The 11,596-nt window shown below is 38.7% G+C and overlaps 2 protein-coding genes across 3 annotated transcripts; both read left to right on the plus strand.

Annotated features, from left to right (window-relative positions):
* Positions 1-2,516: 2,516 nt before the first annotated feature.
* Positions 2,517-6,894, plus strand: LOC137739532 (BTB/POZ domain and ankyrin repeat-containing protein NPR1-like). The gene is made up of 5 exons (XM_068479137.1): positions 2,517-2,692; positions 2,774-3,796; positions 4,932-5,685; positions 5,896-6,093; positions 6,407-6,894. Exons 2-5 carry the CDS (start codon positions 3,245-3,247, stop codon positions 6,676-6,678), a joined length of 1,776 nt encoding a protein of 591 aa, XP_068335238.1. The 5' UTR covers positions 2,517-2,692; positions 2,774-3,244; the 3' UTR covers positions 6,679-6,894.
* A 1,250-nt stretch (positions 6,895-8,144) lies between these two features.
* LOC137740308 (uncharacterized) lies at positions 8,145-11,170 on the plus strand. Of its 2 annotated transcripts, XR_011069160.1 has the most exons (9): positions 8,145-8,587; positions 8,704-8,792; positions 8,897-9,035; positions 9,346-9,420; positions 9,549-9,670; positions 9,757-9,832; positions 10,001-10,060; positions 10,189-10,390; positions 10,590-11,170. XR_011069160.1 is itself a non-coding variant. In XM_068480170.1 (8 exons), the coding sequence occupies exons 1-8, from the start codon at positions 8,486-8,488 to the stop codon at positions 10,315-10,317; spliced, it is 792 nt and encodes a 263-aa protein (XP_068336271.1). In that variant the 5' UTR covers positions 8,145-8,485; the 3' UTR covers positions 10,318-11,163. The 2 variants fall into 2 exon arrangements, 1 of the variants encoding a protein (XP_068336271.1); XM_068480170.1 differs by having other exon boundaries at positions 10,189-11,163.
* Positions 11,171-11,596: the final 426 nt, after the last annotated feature.

Here is an 11,596-nt window from a genome sequence, read left to right on the forward strand (position 1 = left end):
ATATATATATTTATACATATATATATATATTATTCTTTTATAATTGATGCTAGTAGTTTCTAATTCATGCTTAGCAACCTAGAATGCCTTACACCTTGCATATTTTTCATGTTCTGTTTGATATTCATGTGGATTTTATTATTGCTGCTGCCGTGACTGATGATTTTAGAAGGCTTGATTCTTTTGTCTCTCAACAGATTGCAAAAAGAGTTTAATTAATTTGAATTTTGACTATGATAAAAAGAGTCAAGCATGCCAGTGTTCAATTAAATGGTAGTGTGAATGAAATGAAATTCCTAGTTCATGAATGTGTTCTTGAATTATATATTTGAAGAACAATTCATAATTTCATATTTCAATTTGGGATTCCCGATTTGTCCCAAAATCCCGAAAATATTTCGGGATTCCCGAAATTTGGGATTCCCGAAAATTTGGTTTGGGATTGGTCTTCAAATTCTCGTCCCGAAAAATTTCGGTTTGGGATTCGGGATACTAGTTTCGGTATGGTATCCCATACCGAACCACCCCTACCTATGCCTACTAGACCGTAGCTGCCAAGATCAAACAAAATAGCTTTCTTACTTGGTACTTGTGCTAAATTTATTATTGATTTTTTTTTTGTCAAATTATTATCGATTTATTCTATCCTATCAAAATAAGAAAAACCAAACGACCATGTATGTATTGTTCACTTTCTCTCTACCTAAGAGTCCATTTTCATTGGTTGTGTGAGTATCTCCAATCTCGCCACAATCCAGAGCCGCCGTCCCTAGCGATGGCTGGGGGCTGTGGTAGTTCAATCCTCCTACCTTTTGTCTTATCTTTTCTTTTCTTCACAACCTATCTCCACTTCGATCTGTAGTTATGGTTTATCGCGATATGTTGCGGCTTCTCGGGAGAGTGTGCAGAGTCCTGGTGTTCTCGCTGGCTTGGGTGTTCACCACACCACCACTTTCTCACTGTTTGTTGCCCTTGTTGGCAGCGTTGCCTGGGTTTTGTCACGAGCTTCTTCCCTTTTGTGGCTTGTTCCATCCTTTGTGGCTACGATCGAACATGTGCTTGTGGCAGCTTGCTGTGATTGGAGAAGAGTTTGTTGGTTGGCAGTGGGAAGGCTGGCTTATCGTGGTGGTTCACTGTAGTAGAGGCAATGGACACAAAAGTCTAGGGTTTCTTTTGATCTTTTGGGCTCTGTGTTGTTTAACTTTTGTCAAATCCCGACCCGAGCGGGACCACTTCCCAGGCCCGACTCCATCGTAGCACGATATTGTCCGCTTTGGGCCCCCAGCACACCCTCACGGTTTTGTTTCTGGGAACTCACACGAGAACTTCCCGATGGGTCACCCATCTTGGGAATGCTCTTACGCTCTGCTCGCTTAACTTCGAAGTTCCTACGGAACCCGAAGCCAGTGAGCTCCCAAAAGGCCTCATGCTAGGTAGAGATGAGAATATACATATAAGGATCACTCCCCTAGGCGATGTGGGATGTCACAATCCACCCCCCTTAGGGGCCCGACGGTCTTCGTCGGCACACCACGACCAGGGTTAAGCTTTGATACCAAATTGTCACATCCCGACCCGGGCGGGACCATTTCCCGGGCCCGACTCTACCATAGCACGATATTGTCCGTTTTGGGCCCCCAGCACACCCTCACGGTTTTGTTTTTGGGAACTCACACAAGAACTTCTCGATGGGTCACCCATCCTGGGAATGCTCTCGTGCGCTACTCGCTTAACTTCGGAGTTCCTACGGAACCTGAAGCCAGTGAGCTCCCAAAAGGCCTCATGCTAGGTAGAGATGAGAATATACATATAAGGATTACTTCCCTGGACGATGTGGGATGCCACAACTTTGTTGGCTTGTTTCTGCTTGTACTTAGTTTTATTTGGACTTTGGTTTGGATCCATTTTTGCTTTGTGTTAAATCTTGTATCTGGACCCCTTGTGTGTACTATGTTAGCTGTTGCCTTGGAATTCTATTTCCAATTTTCCCAAAAAAAAGAAAAATCAACATAAGAAAAGTCCGAAGTGTATTAGAGACAAGTAAAAGAATGCCAAAATCTTGTAAATAAAATAAAGCCAACGTCAACCATCACTATTGAAAGTCTTCTCAGTCTAAAAAAAATAGACTTATCATTGCGAAACCAGTAGTTGGTCTTTTGTTAAAAAAGAAACGTCATCTCAAAACCAACGTGGGAACATAATAAAGTAGCCGTAATATCAATGGTTGCTATTTTCCAACCACAAATAATTGTGATCGTTGCTTCCTGATAGGTTCCCATGTCAAGAGAACGCGGAGTCACGTCACCCGGGCTGCCCCACTCCACCCCAAAAGCCCAAAGGAAAGAGAAGGGAAAATCCATAATATCTTGATTAATCACTATTTTATTTTTAATTTTATCTGATAACATAAATTAATCTTAATTATTATATAAAATTTTTGGTGCTGCTGAGTATGCTGACAGGTTAAATTTTGTCATTAAGAACATCCAGCTGTGTTTAAAGTTTGTCTTATTGCTTGACCAGTCAACCGTTTGCCCAGACCAGTTGGATTCACAGCACTCCCTTTTTCGCTTTCAGAGAGAGAGAGAGAGAGAGAGAGAGAGAGAACGGGTTCGTGCCATATTCCTTCAAAATCTTGTTGAATTCAGGGCATCATCTTTGTAGCCTGAAGCTTTTCTTGGTCAACTCTCAGGTCTTTCAAGCTTCTTTTTCCTTTTCAAAAGGGTGTCTTTGTATGCAATCCTAATCCTTTTGTCTTGGAATTTTTTTCCAGGTTTTGAACTTTTGATTCATATTTTTGTTCACTTTTGAAACTTGGAAGCTTTGGATTTGATGGGTTACGAAGATTCAAGCCATATCTCTGTCTGGATATGGATGCTTCATTATCTCCAGCTGAGCTAGTTACCTAGCTTTCTGTAGAATTAGAAAATAATCCATTTGATTTGGTTTTTTGGATTTTGGTCAATATTTCAGCAACTGGGCAATTCCTGAAATTAAGTTTTGACTTTTTGAGAAATTGGTTATTAGGGTTCAGATTATTTCTCTTTCTTTTGCTAGTTTTGAGCATTTTACTGTGTTCGGAGAAATTGGGTAAATTTTGATATGATTTCTCCATAGGATTGTGCAGTTTGTGGAGGAGAATTAACCCGATCTCGGGTTCGCTTAATAAGGTGATTTGGGGTTCTTGAATTACTTATTTATATCATCGTTAAGCTTAGACAGGACTGCATAGATTTTGGAAGCCATGGATAATGTCAATGAACTGTCATCATCCTTGAGCTTTGCCTCCTCCTCCTATCTGTCAAATGGGTCTAGTAGTAACCATGCATCTGCCTCAGCCAGTTCCCCAACCGCGCCGAGTGTTGAACATTACTTGAGTCTAAGCAAACTGAGTGATAATCTTGAGAGGCTGTTACTTGATCCTGAGTTTGACTATAGTGATGCTGAGATTGTTGTTGAGGGTAACACCGTGGGTGTCAATCGGTGTATATTGGCTTCCCGTAGTCAGTTTTTTCAGGAGCTTTTTAGGAAGGGGAGTGATGATTCGAACAAGGAAGGTAAACCGAGGTATCTCATGTCTGAATTGGTTCCAAACGGCGGGGTTGGCTATGAAGCCTTCAAGGTTTTCTTGAACTATTTGTACACTGGGAAGCTTAATCCATCCCCTCGAGAAGTGTCCACGTGCGTTGATAATGGTTGTCCGCATGATGCGTGCGGCCCTGCTATTAATTATGCTGTGGAATTGATGTATGCTTCTTCCACTTTCCAGATGAAGGAACTTGTTCAGCTTGTTCAGGTTTGTTCAAGCTTCCATTTCTAGCGTTTCTCTTCTGCAAATGATTGTTCCATTCAATTATTTGTGTTCTTAAAATTACGAATGCAGGGCAAAGTTGTGACAGCTTTTTAAGTTGAATTGATTAGTTAAAATTGTCTGATTAAATTCATGCAGCAATAAGTACTGCTTTATATTAAAAGAAAATGCTCTAAGTTTAATTTTCATAGCACCTGCATTCAAATTTGGTATGTATGATTGAAACTGCCAAATCGGCAAAGATTTTGATAGTTACGATCTAAAAACACTGCAAATTCAATTTTTTGTTCCACAGAATTGATGAAACCTGGAATGTGCTGATGAAATACTAACATATGTGTTTTAAGGTTGCCCTCTCCATAGTTTTATCTTCTCTGGCAAATTATTTTCTGATAAAAATTGAAACCTTTGAGCAACTTTCTTTCTGTCAAATGTCCAATTCTGTGCTCTGGTTTAGTGCGCAGTAGCTTGTGTTGCCTATAATTTCTTAGTCACGACTTCCTTTATTGTTCTCAAAGGCTCTGAAGCTTCACAATTACTAAATGGGTACACCAACTGTTTGTTTTCTTCACCGGCCTAAGTTTCTTAATTATTTTCGGGTTTTCCACACTTTCCTTTAGTTTCAACTTGTGTGGGAATGCTATATTGTTGTTTTGTTTATTAAAGGGGTTGTTCTTGCTTTTTACGGTGCCATACCTTTTACAACAAGATTGATTGCAATTTTTCTTGTAAGCTTTATTTGGTTTTCCTCTGTAGTTTTGGTAGGATGATAATGTCTAAATAATTTACAAAGGGATCCTTGTCCTTTGCTTGTTTGTGCTCTTTCTTTTTCAGTTGTTTTTTAAACCTTAGATTTGAACGTGTTTGCAAGCCTTCTCAAGTTTGAGATTTCAACACATATTTAGTATAACCTACATATATCACACGTATCCAGCACTGCAGATGTTACTTTTTCATCACTTTGTTTTCGGGGGAATCAGTTGCCTATCTGTTCTTTATTACCTGTTTAGTGGCATTTTTATTCAAGTAATCAGCAAGTTAGTAATGTTTATTCTAGGTTTTCCAACAATAGCCAAAGTTTGGGTGTTTTTATGCTTATGATTTCCACCAATTTATGCAGCGCCGTCTTTCAAACTTTGTGGAGAAAGCTCTTATTGAAGACGTAATTCCAATTCTTATGGCTGCCTTCCACTGCCAACTGAGCCAGCTGCTCTCACACTGCATCCAGAGGATAGTAAGGTCCAAGCTTGACAACATGGCTATAGAGAAAGAGTTTCCGCATGAAGTTTCTAATGATATCAAATCACTCCGTCTCAAATCTCACGAAAATGATGAATCAAGTATGATGGAAATTGAGTCGATAGAGGATAAGAGAATCAGGAGAATCCACAAGGCATTAGATTCTGATGACGTTGAACTGGTTGGACTTCTTCTCAAGGAATCTGATATTACGTTAGATGATGCTTATGCTCTCCACTATGCTGCTGCATACTGTGATCCTAAGGTTGTTAAGGAGGTTCTCGGTCTAGGCGAGGCTAACCTCAATCTTCGCAATTCCCGAGGGCATACTGTACTTCATGTGGCAGCCAGACGTAAGCTGCCAGCAGTGCTAGTTCCTCTTCTGGACAGGGGAGCCTCTGCCTTGGAAACTACTTCAGATGGTCAAACTCCTGTTGCAATTTGCCGGAGATTGACCAGACCAAAGGATTTTTTGGAGAACACAAAGCAGGGACAGGAATCTAACAAAGACCGATTATGCATCGATCTTCTAGAGAGAGAGATGCAGAGAAGCTCAACCTCTGGGAACATGTTGATCATATCAGAGGTGATACCTGATGATTTGCACGTGAGGCTGGACTATCTAGAAAATAGAGGTGACCATTCTTAATTTTTAGATTAAATCACTCCCTTGGATTACATTATTGAGTTCAGACCAGAAAGTTTTATTAAGTAAAAAGGTGAAAATTACCGGCACATTAAGCTGCCTAATTTTTAATGCCATAAAGACATTTACGCTCAGTGAGTTTTTGACTCTTGTCGTCGAAAAAAAAGACTAACAGCTTTGAGCTTTCATAAATTTGCAGTGGCATTTGCGCGGTTGTTGTTTCCTGCTGAGGCCAAGCTTGCTATGGAAATGGCTGATGCTCATTCAACATCAGTGTACACCGGCCTTGCGGCATCAAGAGGATCAAGTGGGAACTTACGAGAGGTTGATTTGAATGAAACACCCTCTGGACGAACCAAAAGACTACAAATAAGAATGCAAGCCCTTATTAAAACTGGTATGACCATTTTACCTCCGCGACATATATCCCAATCCCTCTGTGATTACATGTTTCCTAGACGAGTGTTATAATGCGGTTCAAACTTCAAGCATTATTACGTGTCTAATCTCTTTGAAAATTACAAAATGCTTTCGATATGGTTTGTCATCTAACTTCCCTACTACTATGCTGAAGTTACTCCTAAAAGGATCAAGAGTCTTTGGAAAACTGTATTAAGTCTAAAGCTAGTTTAGCAAAGAGCATAACTTTTGTTTTGTGATGATCTCGGGCCAATTAATAGTTACAATGTTACATCAAATGGTGATGGCAGTAAAAATGGGGCGGCGTTTCTTCCCCAACTGCTCGGAAGTCCTGGATAAGTTTTTGGATGATGAGATGGACATGGCTGATTTCATCCTCGACAAGGGAACTCCGGAAGAGCAGAGAATCAAGAGGATGCGGTTCTTGGAACTTAAGGACGATGTACAGAAGGCATTTTGCAAGGACATGGCTGAAAATAACCGGTCAGTTTTATCAGCATCTTCGTCGTCGTCGTCTTCTCCGAAGGACAGGGTAAATCACAAGGTAAGGAGAAGGTGTTGATTATATTTTTGTAGTAAGCTGTTAGATTTTCATAAACTGTAAGTTGTATCTTTCCTTCCACATATATATTTAGGAGACTATTCTTCTGGCTCTCTCTTTATCAAACAGATATGAATCTGTAATTCATAGCTTAAGGTATTTGGCTTGTATATTGGTTATAAGAAATTCAGTGTTAACCTTTCCACGAAATAACATTGTAACTCCAAATTTTCTTTACAAGGAATGCTTAGGCCTGTCGATTCTTTGTACGACCCATTAATCCGACACAAATCAACACAAAAATAATAGATTTTGGGTTAATCCATTAACGTTTTAAATATTTTTCGGGTCACCTGTTAGGAACTCGTTAACCAGTTGGATCGTCATTGGATCATCTATTAAGAACATGATAAGGTATCGTTCATTAGATTTAGACATTAGGTATGACATTTCTTGCATGACCTATTAACTTGACACGAAAGGACATGACCTGTTAACAAATTGGGTCGTTATGGGGTCATCCTAATACAAATATGTTAAGATAAGAGTTTTGACATGACTTGTTAAGATAATAAATATAATACAAAAACAACACAACACGACAAAACACGACTCGTTTGTTAGACCTAGGAATACTCACGGGCGTATATGCAATATTCCAATAAAAGGTTTAAGTGGAGTATCATTACAATACTACTAATGCGCGTGTGAGCGATTTACCGTGACACGGGAAATGACAATTTATATATTATGGACAAGTGTTAAGTAACCCCATCCTAGATCATAGATCAATAAGAAGCTAATAATTAATCATGTAAACCAATTATGGAAGCAAACTTGAGCCTTATCCTCTCTAGGTGCACAAACATTTGTATGGAACCAGGTGGTCAAAGCGTGGTAGATCAATTTAGAATGAGAAATGCTAAAGGGATGAGAGAGTCTTAAAAATGGGGACACTCTCAAAAGTGGGACACTTTTAAAAGTGGAACTTTCTCAAAAGCGGAACTCTCCATGAATTTTATGCCACCTCATAATTTAACGTCAAGTAATGCTAGTGAGATTAAATTTTGTAAATTAAATAACATGAAGTTAATGATTGAATTATTACTTAAACATTGATAACGTGCTCATTTTCTATTGGTGACACATAATTTAGTTTACAAATTTATTCTCCCTATCATTACTCTTTAACGTCATTGAGGTGGCAGAGAGTCTAGGAATATTCTTACTTTTGAGAGAGTTCTTTCAGTATTTCTCTTTTAAAATATGTTTTGATCTTGAGACAGTGGATTGTCTCAATGATTAGAACCGAAAACTGCTATAATAAGACAACTCTATCTAAATTTCTCTGTCTCAGATCACGAGAGTCCAATTGTTATGAGGGGCCCATCAATTTTCCAATACTTCAATTTTAATATAAAAAAAAACTTCCATTAAAAAACTTAAATTTGTTCGTTTCTTCTTTTTTTTTTTTTGGAAGGAATTTGTTCGTTTCTTTGGTTCTGGAAGTTTCACATGATAAGTTGCGTTGCCTTGCGCAGCGATTCATCAGCTTGCTTGGGGCCGAAGCCTGATTGGGTCTCTCGTCCGCTCCTCATCGTCTCTTTTAACTCGCCACTGCTTTCTCGCGTTTCTGTCGTCCTTCTTTCCTTCTCTGCTCAACCCCCTCTGCCTACCCTTTTCAATTCTCCCTCTGAATTCACCAATTTTTCATCAACTTTTTCCACCAAAGGAGGCGTCTTTTGCTGATTGCTGCTCGAAATTCGACCTCGGTGTCGATTTTCGGAACGTTAGAGAAATTGGGTTGCTGGGATTTTGGGGCTTCTGAATGGCAATCCAATCGTACGACATGTTGCTGAAGAATTTCACACTCTCCAGCCCTTATGTTCCCTACACGTCGATGATTGTGGGTATTTTCGCTTGCAAATTGGTACGCCCTGCTTCTCTCGCTAAACTCTTTTGCTAATTGTTTCGATGGAAGCATGTAATGTGTAAATTTAGTCTCTTTTTCTTCAATTTTTGGTAATTTTTGTTGTTATTTGTCAGGTTTATGATCTTAACCACTTGCTTAGTGCTGCTTACTTTAATAGCTATTCCAACCTTTCAAAGATGCAACGTATTGAGTGGAATAATCGGTGATTTTTTCAGCCTAATCTAAATTACTTGCTGATTATTTTTCGGTTTTTGTTCATTCACTCATAACCCATGTGTGTTGTGTTTTGTTGTGCTGATTCTGCAGGGCTATATCAACTATTCATGCCCTTTTTATCACTGCTATGTCATTGTACTTGGTATTTTGGTCAGATCTTTATTCTGATCAGGAGCTTAAAGCTTTCGTTACGCTGCAGAGTTCCCCACTGTCTACATTTGCATTGGGGGTAAGTTTTGGACATTTGCATGTTTAAGCTTTGAATATGCTACTGGTTTTCGATATTTCATGTTCAGACTTGGATTTGCTTTTAGTTTCGATTTGGGGTTTTCTTGCATGTTTGAAATTTCAATTAATAATCAACTAAATGGATATCACTGCCAAATTGATGTGTAAGTGCATTCTAATTTTGAAGTCATACCAATAAGTTGAACCTCAATCGTATGATTAGAAATTTAGGCATTAGAGAAGCCAGTCATGCGAATAGTACGTAATTCTAACAGACACTATGCTGCCTTTTGGTGGTGTCATTGTGGCAGGTTTCAGTTGGGTACTTTCTCACTGACCTTGCGATGATCTTTTGGTTTTACCCTGCTCTAGGTGGAATGGAATATGTAAGTGCATTCTGGTTTGAATTGTTTGTCATTGGGATGAATTCCGTTACCGGTGTTGGACAAGCAGAACCCAATTTTATGAAGTGAATGACCTTGTCAATTTTATGGTGATCATATTAATCTTTCAGGTGGTTCATCATCTTCTTTCTTTAACATCGGTAGCATATGCTATGTTGACTGGCGAGGGACAGCTTTATACCTACATGGTTCTTATCTCTGAGACAACTACCCCCGGTATCAACTTGAGATGGTATTCATTTCTTACTGGAAATCCATTTTCAGAAGCTATGATTTCGTTCCTTACTGTTGATGCTTAGTATTGTTTTGATTGTGAAGGTATCTTGACACGACTGGAATGAAGAGGTCCAGAACATATTTGATTAATGGGGTTGTAATATTCATTGCTTGGTTGGTGAGTTAGATCTATCTGTAATGTTTCTACGACTTCCATCGTGTTCCATTTCTTTAATTAAATCTTCTGCATTGTGTTTACGAAGGGAAGACTTTTTGACAAATCTTTCCGGATTCGACTTTCCTTGTACCTTTGATCTTAGACATGCTTACGCATTACTCTGTGCAGGTAGCGAGAATAGTCTTATTCATGTATCTGTTCTACCATCTCTACTTGCACTATGAACAGGTGCGGAGCAGCTGGTCTGCTGACCTACAATGACTACATCTTAGAAGTTTAAGTTTCAAATTGATTATTTAATTAACATGCGATACGCAACTAGAAATATATTGAACCTGCATGAGCTTGTTTCACAGGTTAAACAAATGCACATAATTGGGAGACTCTTAACTGTCGCAGTGCCACCAATGCTAGCGGTCATGAATGTGATGTGGTTTTGGAAGATTTTGAAGGGGTTGAAGAAGACATTAGCAAAGAGGCAGTGAAAGATCTTATTGATGGGTGACGTTGGTTCAAGAAGCGACCGAAGGTCTAAAGCGATTTGCGGTTTATCTGGATGTATGATACGCCCATTCTTGTTTCTCTGTCCCCACTTCTAGCATGTAAATGGTTTCGAGACTGATAATGAATACGTTTAGGGGTTCTGATTCAATGTGAACCCAAAAATATAGCAGATGTTCGAGAACCCTTCTGTTTTTCTTAGTTCCGTGCTTGGGATGGAGCTTGAATTAGTTTTTCGTTTTCATTTTTATCTCAGCATTGTGAGCAGGGAAGGGACAAGCACTTGTGTACTTCGCACCACCTTGTCAGTCATGAACAGCAGCGCCTTTATGTAACGTGCTGGTAAAGAAGTGGCGGTATTATGTCTGGAACAGAATATGTATATATGGTTCCTGTTTCAGTACCCTGGAGATAATTTAGTTTCATATGTTATAATATACTATGTGGATGGCCCACATGAATGGTTCATTACTATTCATCCAAAGAAAAATTAGATGAATTATTATTTATATGAAGAAAAACGGATGGATTACTATTCGTGCACAGTATTTCATTATTTATTTGAGGAAAGTTTGTGAAGTAAATAGTGTTGCTAATGTAATATCTTGCTTATAAGATGAGAACATACAGAGGAAGGAAGAGGAGAGAAGACGAAGAAAGATGTGAGAATAACATACAGAAGAAAGAAAGAGGAGTTATGGAGGAAGGGAAGAGAAGAGGAAAGAGGAGAGATGCGGAAGAAATCACCAATAGCTAGGCTAGAGAGAAAAGAGAAAATAGTAAGAGTTATTTTGTACTTTTATTATTTCGGATAATGAAAGAAAATACTACTGTTGTCCTGAGGATGTAAGCACACTTGTCGAACCTCGTTAATATTGTGTCTTATTTACTTTATTCTACTGCACCCATATCGTCGACTTTACAATACATTATCAGCACGAGAAGTTCTCATGTCAATGGAAAGCACATGCCATAAATCTGATGAAGTACTACCTACCTCTCACCTCAGTCAGTTGGAATCTCACAAATAAGAAAATCTTTTCATTTCATCTTCACATCTCTGTATGACTAATTTTCTTAACGTAAATATGTATTTGGTTATAAACTATTATCATTATTATTGGCAGAAAATCTGACAGCCATGTAAATAGCCTATGAACTCCAACTTGCTGACCTTGGATTGAGATACTTCCTTCTTGAAAGTTGTTCATCCACCGGGTACCTATAACATATCAAATTTTTAGAAAATTCTAATGGTGTGAT

Source organism: Pyrus communis, chromosome 7 (assembly GCF_963583255.1).
Source record: "Pyrus communis chromosome 7, drPyrComm1.1, whole genome shotgun sequence".
Taxonomy (NCBI): Eukaryota; Viridiplantae; Streptophyta; class Magnoliopsida; order Rosales; family Rosaceae; genus Pyrus; species Pyrus communis.

What these genes read in the sequence shown, in the direction of transcription:
- LOC137739532 (XM_068479137.1), top strand. Translation starts at nt 3,245, where the DNA reads ATGGATAATGTCAATGAACTGTCATCATCCTTGAGCTTTGCCTCCTCC. An exon ending in GGACTATCTAGAAAATAGAG is followed by an intron (nt 5,686 to 5,895) that starts GTGACCATTCTT and finishes ATAAATTTGCAG; the next exon opens with TGGCATTTGCGCGGTTGTTG. An exon ending in GCAAGCCCTTATTAAAACTG is followed by an intron (nt 6,094 to 6,406) that starts GTATGACCATTT and finishes TGGTGATGGCAG; the next exon opens with TAAAAATGGGGCGGCGTTTC.
- LOC137740308 (XM_068480170.1), top strand. Translation starts at nt 8,486, where the DNA reads ATGGCAATCCAATCGTACGACATGTTGCTGAAGAATTTCACACTCTCC. An exon ending in GTATTTTCGCTTGCAAATTG is followed by an intron (nt 8,588 to 8,703) that starts GTACGCCCTGCT and finishes GTTATTTGTCAG; the next exon opens with GTTTATGATCTTAACCACTT. An exon ending in TGTCTACATTTGCATTGGGG is followed by an intron (nt 9,036 to 9,345) that starts GTAAGTTTTGGA and finishes TCATTGTGGCAG; the next exon opens with GTTTCAGTTGGGTACTTTCT.